We start from the raw sequence: 19,925 nt of genomic DNA on the forward strand, positions 1-19,925 counted from the left end.
TTGTTCCTTTGAAGAAAAGCTATGACCAATGTAGACAGCATATTAAAAAGCAGAGACAAATTACTTTACTGACAAAGGTCCATCTAGTCAAAGCTTCGTGTGTCCAGGTAGAGTGGATCAGGGAGGGGAATCACAAATGTTTAGATTTGGTCAAGTTTCCTTTCCTTTGGCTAGTGACTAATCAGATGAACTCTAAGAAAGGTTCTCCTTATTGATAAATAGAGACATATAAAATGATATAATGTTCCACTAAACCCAGAACATTATTCTGATTCCGTATGAAGTTTGGAACTGCAGCAACCACCTTGCCATCCTGAGGGGAGCAAAGTTAACTTGCTTAGAATTGCAGAGCAAAAGAAAGGGGAATGGAGGTGGTTGGAGAAAACAGGTTCTTGATGACACAGACTCTCACTGAAAGTGAGTAAAAGACTCTTTGTGACCCCATGGGCTATAGCTCATCAGGTTCCCCTGTCCATGGGATTTCCCAGGCAAGAATACTGGAGTGAGTTGCCATTCCCTTCTCTAGGAGATCTTCCCGACCCATGGATCAAACCGAGGTCTCCCACATTGCAGGCAGATTCTTTACCATCTAAGCCACCAGGGAAGCTCTGATGACATTAAACAGCTAAATTTTCCAGCCTTGATACTGTCCGACCAGAGTTAGGTGAGACTTCCTGTTAATACAAGACAGTAAATCTTCCTACTGCTTATACCGTAGGAAGCAAGTTACACTGGGGTTTTGCAACTTACATGAGAAGAAACTGGTCTACCTATAGACTTCTGTAGGGTATCAACTGGGAGGGACAAGACTTGGAACGTGGGCATTAACCAGGAGATTATACAAGGTTGTCCCATATGATCCCAGTTAGAAAGGAAAAGGCCTGTTGATGACTGTCATGTCTAAGAAATGTCACGTTTTATTGACCCTCAGTAACATTTAAAAGACTGCTTTAGCTGTCCCAAATTCCCAGCTAGTAACAAAAAGAATGCCTTATTTAAAGTTTCTTCAAACAGCTTGGCAGTAGGGAGGAGAAAGAGGAGGAGAGAGACACCAATTTACAGTGACGCGGCACAGAGAATGTTCTTCTAGGCATTCTGCTCAAGAACAAAGAGCCCTGTTTTTCCTAAGCACAGACACAAGACTACCTCACTCAACTTTTCACCAAGGCTTACTGGTGTGAAAAATAAAGGTTTCTTGAAAACTGGCTCCTGCTGCTGACAGAATAATACCCACCGCAGTAAGGAAGGCCCCATTCTTCTCTCATAAAGCAAAATCCAAAAGGCACAGAGCTCCTTCAGTCTGCCTAATCCCCTCCTCCAGTCTCCTCACCGCCTAGCCTGGGACTCCAGTGGTAAATGAACTGTTCACCAGCAACCTGCAATGGTAGCTTTTCTTGGCACTACTGATTTGCATGTTTACAGCAACTTTTCTTATTGAGTTCTAGGTGCTCTGCATCACCGCAACCCTCCTTACATAAGAAGAGTGAGTTCCTGAGTGGCACTGACAGCACTGAATCTCAGCTTCAGGGACCTGAAAGTGCATGTGTTCCCAGTCGCTCAGGTGTGTCTGACTCTTTTTTGACGACGGACTGTAACCGACAGGCTCCTCTGTCCGTGGAATTTTTTCCAGGCAAGAATACTGGAGTGGGTTGCCATTTCCTTCTCTGAGGGAATCTTCCCACCCCAGGGATCAAACCCGAATCCTGTACCTCCTGCACTGCAGGTGGATTCTCTACTTCTGAGCCACCAGGATGAAAGTGCATAGGCGATTCTAAATGTGGCCAAGCAAATGACTTGCTCCAGTTTAGGATAGGCTGTTAACAATCACCTTTAAAAAAGAAATGAAATGAAGCTAATGTCAAAACTTATGGGGTTTTTTGGGGCTGGCTAGCTATTTATATAGAAAAATTGAGAAATGTGAAATTATGAGATGAAGGCTGAAATTTAAAAGTGCAAGTCATCTCTCACTGAGTTTCACTTAACAGGCTTCTTACCAGTCTTTCTGTCCCAAATTCCACACCCCATTCCCAGTCTCCAGCACAACCAGAGTAGGAATTTTAAAACATAATTTTATTATCTCACTTCTTGCTTAGATCCCATTCAAAAGACAAAGTCCAGATTCTAGCTAGACACACAGTGTAACTCTTCATGATCTGACCTCTGCCTCCACTCTGGTCTGGTTTCATCTTTCACCAGTCTTCACCTAACTCATACTAATTCATACTCATCCCTAAGGATGATCTTTCCAAAGACTAGTAGAGAGGTGACAGTTAAGAGCACTGGCTCTGTGACTAAGTAAGGTAAGTTACATCGTTAGGCCTCAGCCTAGTCACCTGTAAGATCAAGATAATAAAAGTAACCACCATGTAGGTTTGCACTGACATCCCCATGAGGGCTTGGAAATACTATCTATTGTTTTTATTATTACATACCTGTTAGTTGTTGTTTAGTTGCTAAGTCGTGTCTGACTCTTTCGACTTCATAGACTGCAGCCCCCAAGGCTCCTATTTCCATGGGATTTTCCAGGCAAGAATACTGGAGTGGGTTGCTATTTCCTTCTCCAGGGGATCTTCCCAATCCAGCAACTGAACCCGCATCTCCCGCACTTGCAGGTGGATTTCTTACCACTGAGCCACGAGGGAAGCCCACGTATTAGCTGAGTCCCTATATATGCTATTGTGGCACTGATCGTTCCATACTATAATTGGCCGTTAACTAGTCTCTCAACACCTGACCGGGGGTTTTCAACTACTCTCTCTGCTCCCCTCCACCACCACATACCCAGCACCCCTGAGATGCGGGATGTGTAACTATAACCCACTCCCATGTATAAGTATAACCCACTCTGGCAAGTGATTCTTAAAACTGTCACCCCTGGTTCAAGTTTTCACCTCAATCAGTGGTTCTCAACTGGGGAAGATTCTGCCTCCCAGGGGACAGTGGCAATGTCTGGAGACCTTGTTTGGCTGCTGGAATTTAGGGGAGGTACTACTGGCACCTAGTGGTTAAAAGCCAAGAAAACTGCTAAAGAGACTACAGGCAAATGGCAGGCCCCGAATACAAAGAATCACCTATCTCAAAATGTCAATGGCATCAAGGCAGAGAAACCGTGAACTCAGCAGTAGGTTCAGGAATTACTTTATCACCAGCATCAAAACAATGCCAGACAAATTAGAAGCATTTCACAAATGCTGCATAAACAGAAGCCTATAATTAAAGCATATTCTGTTAACAATTTAAGTCATCACAATTTATAACCAGTATGTATAAACACATGGAAACTAGCTAATCCCTACTGGCAAATCACTATAGGTCCTTTCTATAAAGATCAACATAATATATTTTTCCTATTGTTTTCAAATCAACACTTCACTCTAAAAATCCTTTCTATTTAATCTCTTCTACTGAAATAATGCTGCCTACCACAGGAGCACCAAGATAGAAGACAAAATGATTAGTGTTCTTTAAAGCTGAAAAACTTGAAAATGCTAACACCCACACTCCCTCTCACAGGGCAGTCAGAGGTAGATGCCGGCACCTTTCATCACATGCTTTGAGCTACAATTCATCAATCATTGAAATTCAAATGAATGCAGAGGTTGTACATGGCAGTTTCACAGAGAAATGAAAAAAATTCCAATGTCAAATATCATTAATAAAGTTGACATGCTTTTCTGCTCACATATAAAGGACAAGCAAGGGCAACGCACACAGCCTTGTTGCAAGCACCATCTGTTAACTCAAAATTACAAAGTCTTCTATGCTTTAAGATAAAGAATAATGAATCTGGAAGAAGTTGTAGACAAATATTAGAAATGTAACTGAGAATGAACTGGCAGAGCAGAAGTCAATAAAGCATTTTTCAGGTGCTTAAAGTTTGCAATTCTTCTAAAAGAGCAAAGCAACCTACAAACATTTACCAAGACTGACTTAAAAAGACAAAGCATGTTTTTCCCATAAGACACAGAATATATCCAATGTCATCTTTCATATCTAGAAAAACTTCAATGCCTCCTCATGTAGGTAGCATAACACATTTCATGAATGAGCAAACAAAGTATCTGCAGATATTCCCCTCGAAACTGCCCCTTCTAGTAAGATATATCCTTTTATGTAGTCAACTACTTTGCCTTCCCCTGTAATTAATGCCCTAGTGAATCAAACTCAGTGGCACAATGAATGCTATTTTCAGATGAAGCATGTCAAATAGTAGGTAACACCTCAGTAACTGTTTCATTAAACCAACCACTCCGCACCAGCACCAAAGAGACGAGTATTCCGCTTCCCGCCAGTTATGACTTTTTCATGCCTTACCGTCCTCTGGGGCAGCAGAAGCTCCTTCAGGTAGAACAGGCTGTAGCTCCCCAGTTTCCGAGTTATTTTCCGAATCAGTCATTTGCATTCCTTCCAGACGACTTCCTGTAGCATTAGTCCTCAAAGAGGGAGAAATGACCTTATATTTTGGTATAACCTGTCAGTGATATGATAATCTAGATTTCCTTCCTTCTGAGCAAACTAATAGGGTATGGAGCATCGGGGTTTAATACTAAATTTCAAATTTTACTTTTAAAAGATTCACTTACAATGAAAGGTTATAAAGTGGTAGCTTGCATCAATGTCAATATCCTGGCTGAGACAATATATCAGCATTTTGCAAAATGTTATCATTAGGGGAAACAATGTAAGGTACACAGGCTCTCTCTATCCTTTCTTGTAATTGCATGTGAATCTACAATTATCTCAAGAATTCCTAAAAATAAATAGAAATGGAAGTCCTTAATAATATGTCCTTACCAACACAGACATAGAGAACAGACTTATGGACATGGCTGGCAGGGGAGGAGGGAAAGGGTGGGATGATGGAGGAAGTAACATGGAAACAAACATAACCACATACAAGAGACAGCCAAGGGGAATCTGTATGACTCGGGGAACTCAAACAGGCTCAGTAACAACCTAGGTGGATGGGATGGGGAGAGAGGTGGGAGGGATGGTGTAGTGGGAGGGGGCATGGGTAAACCTATGGCTGATTTATGTTGATGCTTGGTAGAAACCAACACAATACTATAAAGCAATTATCCTTCATTTAAAAATAAATAAAATACTAATAGTAACATGTTCTCACCAATATGGAAAGACTTTTAAGGTATACTGAATGAGAAAATAAGGTGTACCAGTTTTATTAGGAAAAAAAACTATACGGCCATAGTTATTTAAATATGCATGAAAACTGAGAAGACACAGCATATATAAAAAATTAAGAACAGCAGGAATGTGTGTGGGCAGGGGGCTGGAAAACAAAGCAGATGGGAGAAAGATGGGGAAACTTAATATTCTTTTTTTAACTTCCATTTTGAACCATTTATTATTAGTATTTAAAATTTTTGCTTATGCTACCTTAAATCAGGCAAGGAAAAAAAGACACAAGCTAGAAAACATCACATGAGCCAGGCTGGCAGTATAATTAACCATAAAATGAGGGGGGTTACGGCTATGAGCTTTACACGATTATAAAGGATTTTACAGTCTACAAAAACTATACATTCGTACACATTTAATCTTTATGACTAAAGGCAGATATAAACCTCTGTAACAAAATATAAAAGCTAGTTACAGCTTTCATCTTAAAAGGAACCTGTGTAAAACCAGACTAGGAAATGGGAAGGACAAGACAATCTCCAGTGATTGTCACATTTCCCTGCTTAAACCTGAGCCAAAGCAGAAAGCAAAGCCACCAGTTGTCCTTTTAGATTTGGTAATTATTCAGATCTAAAAACTCGATGAAATAAAGTAAATTTAAGGGATATTAATCTTTCTCTAAATTTAATTCAAAGTTCTTTTCAAAGTCTCCAAGGTAAAACTATTCCATTGTTTAAAATTAGAAATGATATTTAACAGCCATAAAATAGATGAGCAGATGGATATTAAAGGCTCATCTGCATATTCACAGACAATACACCCCACATTCACTCTCTTAGGCTGATGGAAGTTTAACTGATGTGACTGGGATTTGAGTTCATGTTTCCTGGGAGAGAAATAAAGGTACTAATGACCATGTATATAAACCTTTTCAGGAAATTCCAACTATGTATTTTGAGGGTACTTTCATAAAAGGAAAAAAGGATGAGATGAAAGCAGAAAAGCAGTGGTAAAATTAAATTGCCAGAAGGTCTCTGTTCCACACAAAATTCCTATAAAGACCTATGGGCCACAATAAAGTCCAGCACAAAGGAGTTTGAAAAGCCTGGGACAGATGGGGAAAAAAGCTGACTCAAAACCCCACACAAGGATCACACAAGGATACATTATTATCCTAACTTCAGTGAAAATGAGCTCTAACTTACCCAAACTGAACTTCTGCTACTATCTCATTCAGTTAAAGAAAAAAGGAAGGTCTCTGATACTTTAAAAGTTCCTTTTTAATACAATAAACAAATAATCTGCTAAAAAATTAACAAAGTAGAAATTTATTTTGTTTATTACATTGTAGATAAGTGCCAACCAAAGCTACTAGCTATTATTCTATTATATAAACAAAAGAACTTCATTTACCCCAAGGTGACCATTTTTCTTCTTTTTTCAACAACAGGTACGCCATTGAAAACTGCAACCACGACAGCATCTGAATCCAAAGCTTGACACTGCCGATCTTCAGATTTCGGCAGAATGTCACTGATACTGACATGGGTCAAGGCTCGGGGAGAACTGTGCCTGCTCCCAGACTGAGAGCTTCCCGGGGAGACTACAAAAAAGGAAGGGTATATTCAGAAGGAAGGCAAACAAAAAAGGTTCTCTCTCTGGTTTCCACTTATGGTTATGTTAGTCGCTAAGTTGTGTCTGACAATTTGCGACCCCACTGACTGTAGCCCACCAGGATCCTCTGTCCATGGGATTCTCCAGGCAAGAGTACTGGAGTGGATTGCCATTTCTTTCTCCAGGGGATCTTCCCAACCCAGGGATCAAACCCTGGTGTCCCACACTGCAGTTTCCACTCAGGAGATCTCATTATATGTACATTTTTAAACTGCAGGAGAACTCAAAAACAACTTTTTGATGCCAGGTATTTAAATCTCAGGAGTCCAGAACATGAAGCCTGACGGTCGCACTTTCTTACTGATGGTCTGTTCTGTCACGCGATCAAGGGGTTTTCAACCTGAGTTCCAGCATTTGGTGCCTTTAAAGCAGCTATACCATAAGGTCAGTTTCAACAGACATCTATCTACCAAAATTACATTTTGAACTCTCCAAACTCACCTTCAGCTAGAGTCTGACAGTCCCCCTTTGAACGGCTATTTTCCCCAGAGTCTATTGCTCTTCGAAGAGACAGACTACCTGCTACACTGGACCGAGCGGGCTTGGGTGAATGACTCTTCTTATTTGTGGCTGCAAAGACATTTTAAAACATTTCTGATTATGATAAAATGGCACAAAACTTACTACCTAGGCAACCAGAGAAAGGTTTTATCTTACCATATATGGAAGGAATTCCCATCTACTGTGTCCAAAAATAAACAGAACACTCTGGTCCCAATTGGTTTATTTGGGGTTTTATGCCAAAAACATTCCTATTTCATTGCTTGTGTTCTTACAAAAGTAGAAAATTATCAGTGAACTCCAAAAGAAAAATCATACCAGACACAAACTCCAATCTCAATTCAATTAAACCAAGTACCAAGAACAAAACAATAACCACCAAAACACTTGGAAACTATAAAACATTATTGGGTTAAAAATAAATCAATGCTGAATTAGAAATAAACCACAATTATAATACACTAAGATGTCTGTGGCTAAAATAGTAATTAGAGGAAAATGTATAAAATTAAAAAAAAAAAAAACCAAACCTGAAACGAAAGGACCAAACATGCATAGACTCAAGAAGATGGAAAAATAATAAAAAGAAATAAGAAAGCAGGAGAGATGCATTAAAAGGTAATGAACAGGTTCAATAAGGTAGCAGGATATAAGATCAATAACCAACTGACTTTTTACACAGCAGTAAATAATCTGAGAACAAAATTAAGAAAACAATTCCATTAACAGCATCAAATAGAATAAAATACTTAGGGAAAATTTTAACAAAGAAATGTAAGACCCGAACACGGAAAACTATCACACATTGTTGAAATAAAGAAAAGAGGGAAAATACTGTGTTCATTAACTGCAAGACTCAATACTGCTAACACAGCATTATTCCCAAACTTGGTCTACAACACAGATTCAACACAATCCCTATAAAAATTTCAGCTGTCTTTTCATTGTTGATGTTGTGAATATTGACAAGCTGATCCTAAAATTCATAGAAAAATGAAAAAGATTCAGAATACTTCAAAGCAATCTTGAATTGAGGACTCACTTGTAGGATTTCACAACTCTGCTGTAAAACTACAGTATTCAATACTGTGGTAAAGGAAAAAAAAAAAACATCAATGGAACAGAATTCAGAGTTCAGAAAAAAAACCTTATATTTATGGTCAAAAATTAATATAATTAATTTCTGACAAGGAAACCAAGATAATCCAGCTGGACAAAGGGAAAAAAGATGGACAAAAACAAGCGCTGCTAAGAATACGGTGAGACTGGAATCTTTATACGCGGCGGAAGAATGTAAAATGGTGCAGCTGCTGTGAAAACTGTATGCTCCTGCTGTGCCGTGCTCAGTCATATCTGACTACTTGCGATCCTATAGCCCACCAGGGTCCTTTGTCCATGGGATTTCCCAGGCAAGAATACTGGAGTGGGTTGCCATTTCTTCCTCCAGGCGATCTTCCCAACCCAGGGATCAAACCCGAGTCTCCTGTGTTGCAGGAGGATTCTTTACCACTGAGTCATCAGAAAAGCCCACAAAACAGTAAGGCCATGCCTCAAAAAATTAAACTTAGTTCTCATATAATCCAGCAATTCCATTCCTAAGCATATACTTAAGGTGAATAAAAACATAGATTCACACAAAAAAACATACATGAATAGTCACAGCATCATAATTTATTACAGCCAAAAAAATAGAAATAAAAAATCAAAGTCCTCATCAACTGAAGAGTAGATCAAACAAAAAGTGGTACCCACAAACAATGAGGTATCATTCAGCCTTAAAACAAAATGAAAAAAGACATGTTACAACATGGATGGCCCTTGAAAATATTATGCTAAGTCAGAGAAGTCAGATACAAAAGACTTGATGTTGTGTGACTCCATTTATATGAAAAGTCCAGAAGAAGCAAATCCATACAGACAAAATAGATAAGCAATTACCAGGATATAAGGGGAAGGGGAAGATGGGAAGTAAGGGTTCCTGAGTATGGAGTTTACGGGGAGAGTAAATGCAGCTCTTTGCCCCTTTCCTGTCTGCCCATCTATTGTCCTCTAACCTTCAAAGAACCTAATTATAGGAATGAGATCATGAGGCAATTTAATCCAACTTCTGACTCTTCCTCTCCTGAATGCACACCTTGCCTTGCTGATTCTTTTCTTAGATAAAAAGAAGAATGAAGAATTAAGCAGTTGAAAAAACTGACTAGCTCTCTACTTCCAATCCCTGGAGGAGGGCAAGGGCAGTATTCCTACCTGGAGAATCCTCATGGACAGAGGAGCCTGGCGGGCTATAGTCCATGGGGTAGCAAAGAGTCAACTGAGCAACTAAAGCAAGCTACTTCCAATGGCGCCCCCAAGCAATCCTTGATCACTTGGGCAAGATAACTGATAAATCTGAAGGGAGAGGCACCCAATCTGCATGCTGTCAGAACGATGCAGAACCCAACCTCTTGCCTCAATTCACTGAGATTCTCCTCCCAACACCCACATTTTTCCCTTTAAAAAAACTGTCACAGCTGAGCACATGCCTTGGGCTTGGGCTTTGGACACAAGTCTACCAATTCCTCAAACTGCTGGCTTTCCTGATTAAAGCCATCTTTTCTTTCTACTGACATTTGCTTCTCAAATTATTGGCTTTTAAGCAGTGAGCAGCCAAACCTAAGTTCAATAATAAGAGGAATGATAAAAATGTCCTAGACTTGGATAATGGTGAATGTCACAAAACCCTGTAATAAAAAACTGATGAACTGTACATTTTGGGGGGAAAAAAAAACATGCTGTGAGAAAAAATTATGACCAATTTCTTCACTGCAAAGTAAACATGTACTACTGGTTAAGGAAAGAAAATGAAGAGATGCATTAACAGAAGTGAAGGCAGGAATTAACATAATAAAAAGACAGACACCACTCTTATGGCAGAAAGCGAAGAGGAACTAAAGAGCCTCTTGCTGAAAGTCAAAGAGGAGAGTGAAAAAGTTGGCTTAAAACTCAACATTCAAATCACTAAGATCATGGCATCTGATCTCATCACTTCCTGGCAAGTAGGTGGGGAAACAACGGAAACAGTGACAGACTTTATTTTCCTGGGCTCCAAAATCACTGCAGATGGTGACTGCAGCCATGAAATTAAAAGACATTTGCTCCTTGGAACAAAGTTATGACCAACCTAGAGAGCATATTAAAAAGCAGAAACATTACTTTTCCGACTAAGGTCCGTCTAGTCACAGTAATGGGGTTTTTCCAGAAGTCATGTCTGGACCTGAGAGTTGGATCATAAAGAAGGCTGAGTGCCAAAAAATTGATGCTTTTGATCTGTGGTGTTGGAGAAGACTCTTGAGAGTCCCTCGGACTGCAAGGAGATCCAATCAGTCAATCCTAAAGGAAATCAATTCTGATATTCATTGGAAGGACTGATGCCAAAGCTGAAGCTCCAATACTTTGGCCACCTGATGCGAAGAACTGACTCACTGGAAAAGGCCCTGATGCTGGGAAAGATTGAAGGCAGGAGAAGAAGGGGATGAGAGAGGACGAGATGGTTAGATGGCATCACCAACTCGATGGATATGAGTTTGAGCAAGCTCCGGGAGATGGTGAAGGACAGGGAAGCCTGGCATTCTACAGTCCATGGGGTCACAAAGACTCAGACACGACTGACTGACTGAGCAACAACAGTAAGATGAAATAAATCTAAGAATTAGGTCTCTAAAGAGATGAATAAAATGGACAAGCTTCTAAGCAAGTCAAGGGAAAAAAATAAGAAAACACAAATAAGCAATGATATAACAAAAAGTTAACATCCCATATGCAGAGGGAGTTTTTAAAATTTAAAGGAACAGAGTAAATGACTTTATGCCAATACATTTATCTAATAAAATGAATTTGCTAGGAAAATTAATTATGAAAATTGATATAAGAAGCAAAAGAAATATGAGGACACCAGTAAACACACAGAAATGAAAAAGGCTGTTAAAAGTTTTATTCCCCGAAGAATTACTCAATAGTTTTATAGATGAATTTCATTACACTTTTAACAAACAGATGTCATGTTAAAATAATTTCTCAGCATAGAAAAGAACAAAGGCTTCTGAATTTATTCTACGAGATTGGCATAAAATCACAACTAAAATATGTTAATGAAAGAATAATGAAAGTATAGCTCTATTTTACTGATTTACTACATATTCAAGAATCCTAAGAATTAGCTGGGACTTCCTGGTGGCCCAGTGGTTAAGATTCCACATTTCCACTGCAGGGAGCACAGGTTTGATCCCTGGTTGAAGAACTAAGATCCCACATGTGCAAGAAGGAGGGCATAACTTCATAGTCAGTCCTCCTTATCAGTAATTCAGCATCCAAAGACTCAACCAACTGTGGATTTACTGAAAGTAATCTGTGGATAGGAGGACCATACAGTGCAAACCCATGCTGCTCAGAGTCAACCGTGTACTAAAAGATTACAAACCACAACCAAGTAGACAGACTCATTCTAGAATTCCAGGAATGGTCAGTATTAAATGACATCATTCTCTGTGTTCACAAAGTAAAAGGGCAAAATATGATTATTTTGACAGATGACAACAAGCATTTGATATCATTCTATACAACTTCTTGACTTAGAAAAACTCTTAGTAAGTAGTGTTGACAGAAAAAAAAAGTACAACCTAAAAGTTGAGAATTATGTTTTATTTGGCGGAGTTTCTGAGGACTTCTGAGGGACTACTCTGAAGTCAAGGGAGGAAAAATGTAAGGGTTTTTGCAACAAACATCAGGTAACTGGAACATCAAAAGATAACAGTTAATTAAAAAAACACAAGATATCCCAAGTTAATGAATTCAGCACTTTTCTACATATGGGAAGATGCAAGAGTCTGAGCTCACTGAAATCATTCCTTTAATATGCACTTCACCAATCTAAGGGCTTCCTGATAGCTCAGTTGGTAAAGAATCCACCTGCAATGCAGGAGACCCTGGTTCGATTCCTGGGTCAGGAAGATCCACTGGAGAAGGGATAGGCTACCCACTCCAGTATTCTGGCCTGAAGAATTCCATGGACTGTATAGTCCATGGGGTTGCAAAGAGTCGGACACAGCTGAGCAACTTTCACTTTCACTTCACTCAGCAAGCTAGGGTCAGTATCCTGTTCTTTCTCATTCACAGTTCCTTTAAGACTCTCCCATTCTGAGTTCCCTCAGGAAGGTGTAGTGGCTTGAAGGCTGTAACAGCCTTTGGTTTACTGCTATGGCACACATTTATCATTCACAATAGGAAAAGAAGTACTGGGTGAAATGGTGGAAGTCACAGGTTCTAAGGTTCAAATTCTTGGCTCTGCACTTACCACTGTGAAACTCCAGGAACCTTTAATGCCCTGTGCCTCAGTTTCTTTTTCTGTAAAGTGGGGATAAAATTAACTTGCCTCACAGAGTTATTGTTGGGATTAAATGAGTTAATACATGTGACTTAGACTACTTAGAATAGTATCCGTTAAATAATAAACACTTCGTAAATGTTAACCATTACTGCGGTTAGGAAAAGGGTATCTTTTTCAACTCTATAAAAACTACCTTTTGAAACATATAGCAAAATTTGAACTTAATGAGATAAAAACTAAGGAATTCTTAAATAGAGTTTAAAACATTACAAAAATTCTGTAACTGCTATTAGTTAACATCATTCCAAGATCCCAGCCTAGACAATACAATATGAAAAGTAAATAAGCAGGAAAGGAGTGGATAAGCTATGACTTTTGCTGATGATATGACTATATACTTAGGAAATTCAATATAACTGACTAAAAAACTTAGACTTTAAAAAACTCACTAAGTGGGCTAAACACAAAATAAACATATAAAAACCAACAGTCTTCCTATAACCAATAACCAACAGTTAGAAAATATTATGGAAGGAAAAAGAGATCCTATCACAATAGCAACCTAAATTACAATGTATCTAGAAACTAATATTAACAAGACATATACAGAACTTATACGAGGAAAACTAAAACTCTGAAGAAATATATGTGTGTAGAGAAGGCAATGGCACCCAACTCCAGTACTCTTGCCTGGAAAATCCCATGGATGGAGGAGCCTGGTAGGCTGCAGTCCATGGGGTCACTAGGAGTCAGACACGACTGAGAGACTTCACTTTCACTTTTGACTTTCATGCATTGGAGAAGGAAATGGCAACCCACTCCAGTGTTCTTGCCTGGAGAATCCCAGGGACGGGGGAGCCTGGTGGGCTGTCGTCTATGGGGTTGCACAGAGTCGGACACGACTGAAGCGACGCAGCAGCAGCAGCAACAGAAAATTACTGTTAGTCGCTCAGTTGTATCCGACTCTGTTACCCCATGGACTGTAACCCACCAGGCTCCTCTGAAAAACGGAATTCTCCAGGGAAGAATACTGGAGTGGGTAGTCATTCCTTTCTCCAGGGGATCTTCCCGACCCATGGATCAAACCCAGGTCTCCTGCACTGCGGGTGGACGCTTTACCATCTGAACCACCAGGGATGGCTTGAATACATGGAAACACCACATTACTCAATTTGAATGCTTTGATACTTAAAAGATGTCAATTCCTCAAATTAAATGTTAATTAATGCATTAAATGTAACATAATTCCAGTCAAAATGTTTTTCTGGAAAAGTAAACATGTAAGAACCATCAAAGACATCTTGAAAACAAAATGAAGGCAAACATATCACGGCATTATAAACTATACAACTACAGTGGTTAAGAAAAAGGAATGTGGGTCTGGTAGACAACGGAACAAACATTTAGCTTAACATTACTAAACTGCTGTTTTGTATGTTTTAAAAAAGTGTCCCACTGGCAATTTCACCTGGTCCAACTGTATGAATGAATTTAAAAACAGAACTATGTAAGTATGAGAATTTGGTCTATAATATAAAAAATGAATTTCATTTTGCTGAACAGAAGAGACTCTTCAAAAAACATGTTTCATTTTGGTGGGTGGGTTGGGCAGGGTGGACACTGAATTTACACACTGTCATGGAAAACAAGTTACATATGGAATAATGAACTAAATGTAAAAACGTTAAAAAATAAAAACAGAATCAAGAAAGCTAAGTGTTGTTTTAGAGCTGAAAAGGCCTTCAAATGAAAACATTAAACCCTCAAAGAATGAATACTATTAACAGATGTTGAAAATAAAAAATTTAAAACTTAATGTTTAGCAGAAAACAAAAACAAGTGACGACAAGGGAAGTATCTGAAGAAATATGTAACACAAGTTTTCTGCCAAAGTCCATCCAAAAAGCTTTACTTCTTTTGGTTTAAAATTGTTATTTCCTTGACAACTAGATAAGGTTGAGTATCTTTTAATACATTTATCGTCCTTTGGTATTTCTTCTTACCTTAATAACTTAATCATAACCTTTACTCATTTTTCGACTACATCATCACCTCTATTCAAAAGAATTCTATGTATTTGGCAATTACCCTGTCCTATTCATGTCTGCTATATTATTGCCATCAGTATCCAGCATTAATATATCTCATTGTAATAAACACACATATGGAAAGCTCAGAAGTAAAGCCTCACATACATGATTAACACAAGTATCCGTCAAAACAAACGCACAGTGGAATATTATGCATTCATTCATAGAAGAGAAGAAAATGTTGACATATGCTAGAACATGGATGAACCTTGAGAAGCTTATGGTAAGTGAAATAATCCAACCACAAATAAAATAAGTTTCCACTTATATGAGGTACCCAGAGTAATCAAATTCATAGACGGCTACCAGGGGATCGAGAGAGAGAAAGAAGAGATAGCAATCGTTTAATAGGTATGGAGACAGTTTCTCAAGATAAAAAGAAAGTTCTGTGGGTGGATGTTGGCATTGGTAGCACAACAATATGCATGTAATATTCAATGCCATTGATAACTACACTTAAAAAGGTTAAGACAGTAAATTTTAATAAAATGTGGTAAAATTTATCATGATTAAAATAATTTGTTTTTTAATTAAACACAGAATTACAATATGAATCAGCAATCACACTCTAGGTAAATACCCTCCAAAAAAATGAAAGCAGATACCTGAACAGATGCTGCACATACATTTTCATATCTGCATTATTCATAATAGCCAAAAAGTGGGAAAAATCCTTATGTCCATCAAGAGATGAATGGATAAACATACGATAGCATACATATATATAAAAGGGAGTATTACTCAGCCTTAAAAAGAAATGAAATTCTGACACTTGCTACAATATGAAGACTGAAGAAATTATGCTGAAGTGAAATAAGTCAGACACAAAAAGACAAATACTGTATGATTCCACTTATATGAGATATCTAGAATAATCAAGTTTATAGAAACAGAAAGTATAATAGTGGTTACCAGAAGAGTATGGGAAACCGGGAACACCGAGTTACTACTCAAAGTATATAAAATTTTAGTTTGGGATGATGAAAAAGTTGAGATGAATGGTGGTTATAGTAGCACAACAGCATAAATGTATCTAATGCCACTGAATTATATGGCTAACAATAACTAAGACAAGTATATGAAAACTGGCAACAGAATAAATCCTAAAAGTATTTTCACAAGAAAAAAAATTTTATTTTTAAAATTTTTATCTATGAAAGGATGGATGTTCCCTAAACTCATCGTGGTAATCGCTTCTTGATGTATGTAAGCCAAATCACTATTCTATGCACCTTAAATTTATACAGTTCTGTAGGTTAATTACTTCTCAATAAAACTAGAAGAAAAAAGGAGAGAAAAGTGACAAAAATAAAGGAGTCTCTTTTTTTTTTCTCAAAAAACAAAATAAAACAAGTTTGATAGTAAACTTTATGTTATTAATATATATATTTTACCACCAAAAAAATCCAGGTAAAAAAAGCAGGTATGTTTAAGAAAAGGAAAACAAGACACAGATGTCAAACTCCTTCCTAATTCCACCACCCCTCCAGGAACCACCCAATTTATGTGACGCTTCGCGAAGGAGCCGAGCAGTCATGCTCTGGTTTCCCAACTCATTCACTTCTGCTATACCCCTCCATGGGAATGGTTCCAAAAAGGCACATCCAACCTTCATCTTGATGCCTCTCAATGACAGACAACCACTCCACCTTTTTTGAGATGCATTAAAAAAAAATTTTTTTTGAGATTTCATTTCTTTTGTTATTCTCTACCTTAATGATTGCTCTTTTCAATTTCCTTTGCTACCTTCCCTAACAGGCCTTTAAATGTTTAAGTGCCCAGAACCAAAACTTCTCTTTTCCATTTAAACTCCCTTCATACTTGATCCCTGGTTTTAAACAACATCTGACACTGCTGACTCCCAACTGTTTATATCCAGCTTTACCCTCATATACTTCAGATTTACGAAAGCATTCAACTGCCTCTGAGATATTTTACTGGATCTAGCAGACATCTCAAACCAAACATGTTCAAAAAATTCCTGCCATGATACCTCATGGCCCACCATCCCACACCTGCTTCTTCCTATTTAACTTGCATCTCAGTTAACGATACCACCAGTCACTAAGTTGCTTAGACCAAATACTTAAACATCATTCTTAGTTTTTCTCTTTTCCTAAACCCTTTCTTACCAGGTTTGTGGGAAAGAACTGAGCCCTCATGGTTTAAAATATCCACTGTATGTAACAGATGAACTTCTCTCCTGTGTATCTAGAGTAGCACGAGTTATATATCATCCTTGGGAGACTTTAAAAAAGATTGGAACCTCGGTAAAGAAAGGCTGCTAGACTATGAGCAAGTCCACCTACTCAGTGCAGAAACTCGAGTAAGTCAGAGTATTTCATACAAGCTATTGCTATAGGTTGCGAACTGGTCTCACAACTTCCACTCTCAATCCTTTTCAGACCCTCTCCACACAACAAAGCAATCTTTGTTTTAGAAGTATATCAGATCATAAACACCCCTCTGATTTTTATTGTCTAGAGACTTCCCCCCAAAATCAGAATAAAACTCGAACTGCTTACTGAGGTCTTATAAGACCCATGTGATCTAATAGAGAAGGAAACGGCAACCCACTCCAGTATTCTTGCCTGGGAAATCCCACAGAGGAGCCCGGTGGGCTACAGTCCATGGGGTCGCAAAGTGTCAAGGCACAACTTAGCAACTGCACCTGATCAAGATCCTGTCTCTCTGACGTTATCTCCTGTTACCCTCACTTCTGCTTAGTTCACCATGTTCAGCCAAACTGGCCTTCCTTCGGCCTTCAGCCATGTAGAGTGAATCCTGATAGTGACTTTGCATTTTCCGTTCTGTTTACCCTGAAGAATGCTTCCCCCAGACCTCTGCACGGCTCCCACTCCTCAACCTTCAGGTGTCAGTTCAACGCTTGCCTCTTGAGGGACTTTCTTTCACTTGCTCTCCCCACCCCACTCCTCTGCTGTGGAATTCACAGGACTTTTTATCTACAGAAATAATCTTTACCTGTCTACACATTTTAATGTCCAATTCCTATCACATGAGTAATGAATGCAGGATTCATGAGAGTAAAGATTTTGTCTTATTTGTTGCCCAATACAGAATAAGCAATCAAGAAATGTTAACTCTGTTATATAGCAGAAAATATACAAAGTCAGTTTTGGATGGAAGAAAAAGCTGTATGTATTTGTAGTCCTAAGTAACACTGAGGGAGATATTTAAATATTATTATTCTGAAAATAACCTCTCCCCGAGTTTCCCAAATGACACATGGAGAAATAAAACTAAGCGGATCTTTTTCACTTACAGTTTCGTATGTAACAACTGGCAACTGATGACTTTGCCAAGAGCTCCATTCCCAATTCCTGTAATCTGCTGGAGTTCTCGGTCCCACATGCGGCCAGGGCTGCCTGGTCAGCAGAAAGGAGGCTCGCTGCCATGTCTCCAGAAGCAGCACTGCTGCTCTTTATTTCTGAAAGTGTGTTCTTTATATCAGCTTTACATCGAACTTCAGCCATTTGAGTTTTGAGTCTTTTTAGCATCTTTAAATCAGAGGGAACCCGCCACATTGCCTGCTGCTTCCTTTGGTCTTTATCTTTTCGAGAATACGATGCTGCAGAGAGGAAGTAACAAGTCACATTAACATAGACCTTAACATTCATGAAGCCATTCTGTACTGTGCATATAGGCAAATTTGAGGTGCAAGTAACCTAAAGCTCTTTAGGTGGTACCAACAATAAAAGCATGCATTAAATTCAATTAATGAAAACAGATACAAGTATCATAACTCTATTGACACCTACAAAGTTAAAATCTGGGTCACGTTTAGTTGTTGTTCAGTCATTCAGTCTTGTCCAACTCTGCGACCCCATGGACTGCAGCACGCCAGGTCTCCCTGCCCATCACCAACTCCCAGAGTTTACTCAAACTCGTGTCCATCGAGTTGGTGATGCCATCCAACCATCTCATCCTCTGTCGCCCCCTTCTCCTCCCGCCTTCAATCTTTCGTAGTATCAGGATCTTTTCCAATGAGCCAGCTCTTCCAATCAGGTGGCCAAAGTATTGGAGCTTCAGCTTCAGCATCAGTCCTTCCAATGAATATTCAGGGTTGATTTCCTGTAGGATTGACTGGTTGGATCTCCTTGCAGTCCAAGAGAGTCTCAAGAGTCTTCTCCAACACCACAGCTCAAAAGCATCAATTCTTTGGCACTCAGCTTTCTTTATAGTCCAACTCTCACATTCATACATGACTACTGGAAAAACCATAGCTCTGACAACACATACCTTTGTTGGCAAAGTGATGTCTTTGCTTTCTAAATACGCTGTCTAGATTTGTCAAAGCTTTACTTCCAAGGAGTATCTTTTAATTTCATGGCTGCAGTCACTGTCTGTACTGATTTTGAAGCCCAAGAAAATAAAATCTGTTTCTACTTTTTGCCTATCTATTTGCAATGAAGTGATGGAATCGGATGCCACGATCTTAGTTTTAAGCCAGCTTTTTCACTCTATCATCCTCATCAAGAGGCTCTTTAGTTCCTCTTCACTTTCTGTCATTAGAGTGGTATCATCTGCATATCCATAGTTATTGATATTTCCCCCAGCAATCTTGATTCCAGCTTGTGAGTCATCCAGTTTGGCAATGCACATGAGGTACTCTGCATATAAGTTAAATAAGCAGGGTGACAATATACACACTTGACATACTCTTTCCCGATTTGGAACCAGTCTGTTGTTCCATATCCAGATCTAACTGTTGCTTGCTGACCTGCATACAGGTTTCTCAGGAGGCAGGTAAGGTAACCTGGTATACCTATCTCCTGAAGAACTTTCCAGTTTGTTGTGATCCACGCAGTGAAAGGCTTTAGCCTACTCAATGAACCAGAAGTAGATGTTTTAGTGGAATTCTCTTGCTTTTTCTATGATTGAACAGATGCTGGCAATTTGATCTCTGGTTTCAGCCTGTACATCTGGAACTTCCTGGTTCACGTACTGTTGAAGACTACCTTGAAGAATTTTGAGCACTACTGTGCTAGCAAGTGAAACGAGTGCAACTGTATGGTAGTTTGAGCATTCTTTGGCATTGCCTTTCTTTGGGATTGGAATGCAAACTGACCTTTTCCAGTCCTGTGGCCTCTGTTGAGTTTTCCAAATTTGCTGGCATATTGAGTGCAGCACTTTGT

At 38.9% G+C, this 19,925-nt stretch overlaps 1 protein-coding gene across 8 annotated transcripts in view; it reads right to left on the bottom strand.

Moving 5' to 3' along the window:
• The window catches only part of TRIM37 (tripartite motif containing 37), a 151,438-nt gene that overhangs the window by 21,078 nt on the left and 110,435 nt on the right, over window positions 1–19,925 (bottom strand). For all 8 annotated transcript variants that reach the window (XM_027518464.1, XM_027518462.1, XM_027518465.1 and 5 more), the window contains 4 exons: window positions 18,053–18,358; window positions 7,255–7,383; window positions 6,553–6,742; window positions 4,315–4,433 (listed from right to left, as the gene is read on the bottom strand). In XM_027518464.1, the coding sequence (XP_027374265.1) occupies window positions 4,315–4,433; window positions 6,553–6,742; window positions 7,255–7,383; window positions 18,053–18,358 (744 nt within the window). The remainder of the gene's footprint in view (window positions 1–4,314; window positions 4,434–6,552; window positions 6,743–7,254; window positions 7,384–18,052; window positions 18,359–19,925) is intronic.

This window comes from Bos indicus x Bos taurus, chromosome 19 (assembly GCF_003369695.1).
Source record: "Bos indicus x Bos taurus breed Angus x Brahman F1 hybrid chromosome 19, Bos_hybrid_MaternalHap_v2.0, whole genome shotgun sequence".
NCBI lineage: Eukaryota > Metazoa > Chordata > Mammalia > Artiodactyla > Bovidae > Bos > Bos indicus x Bos taurus.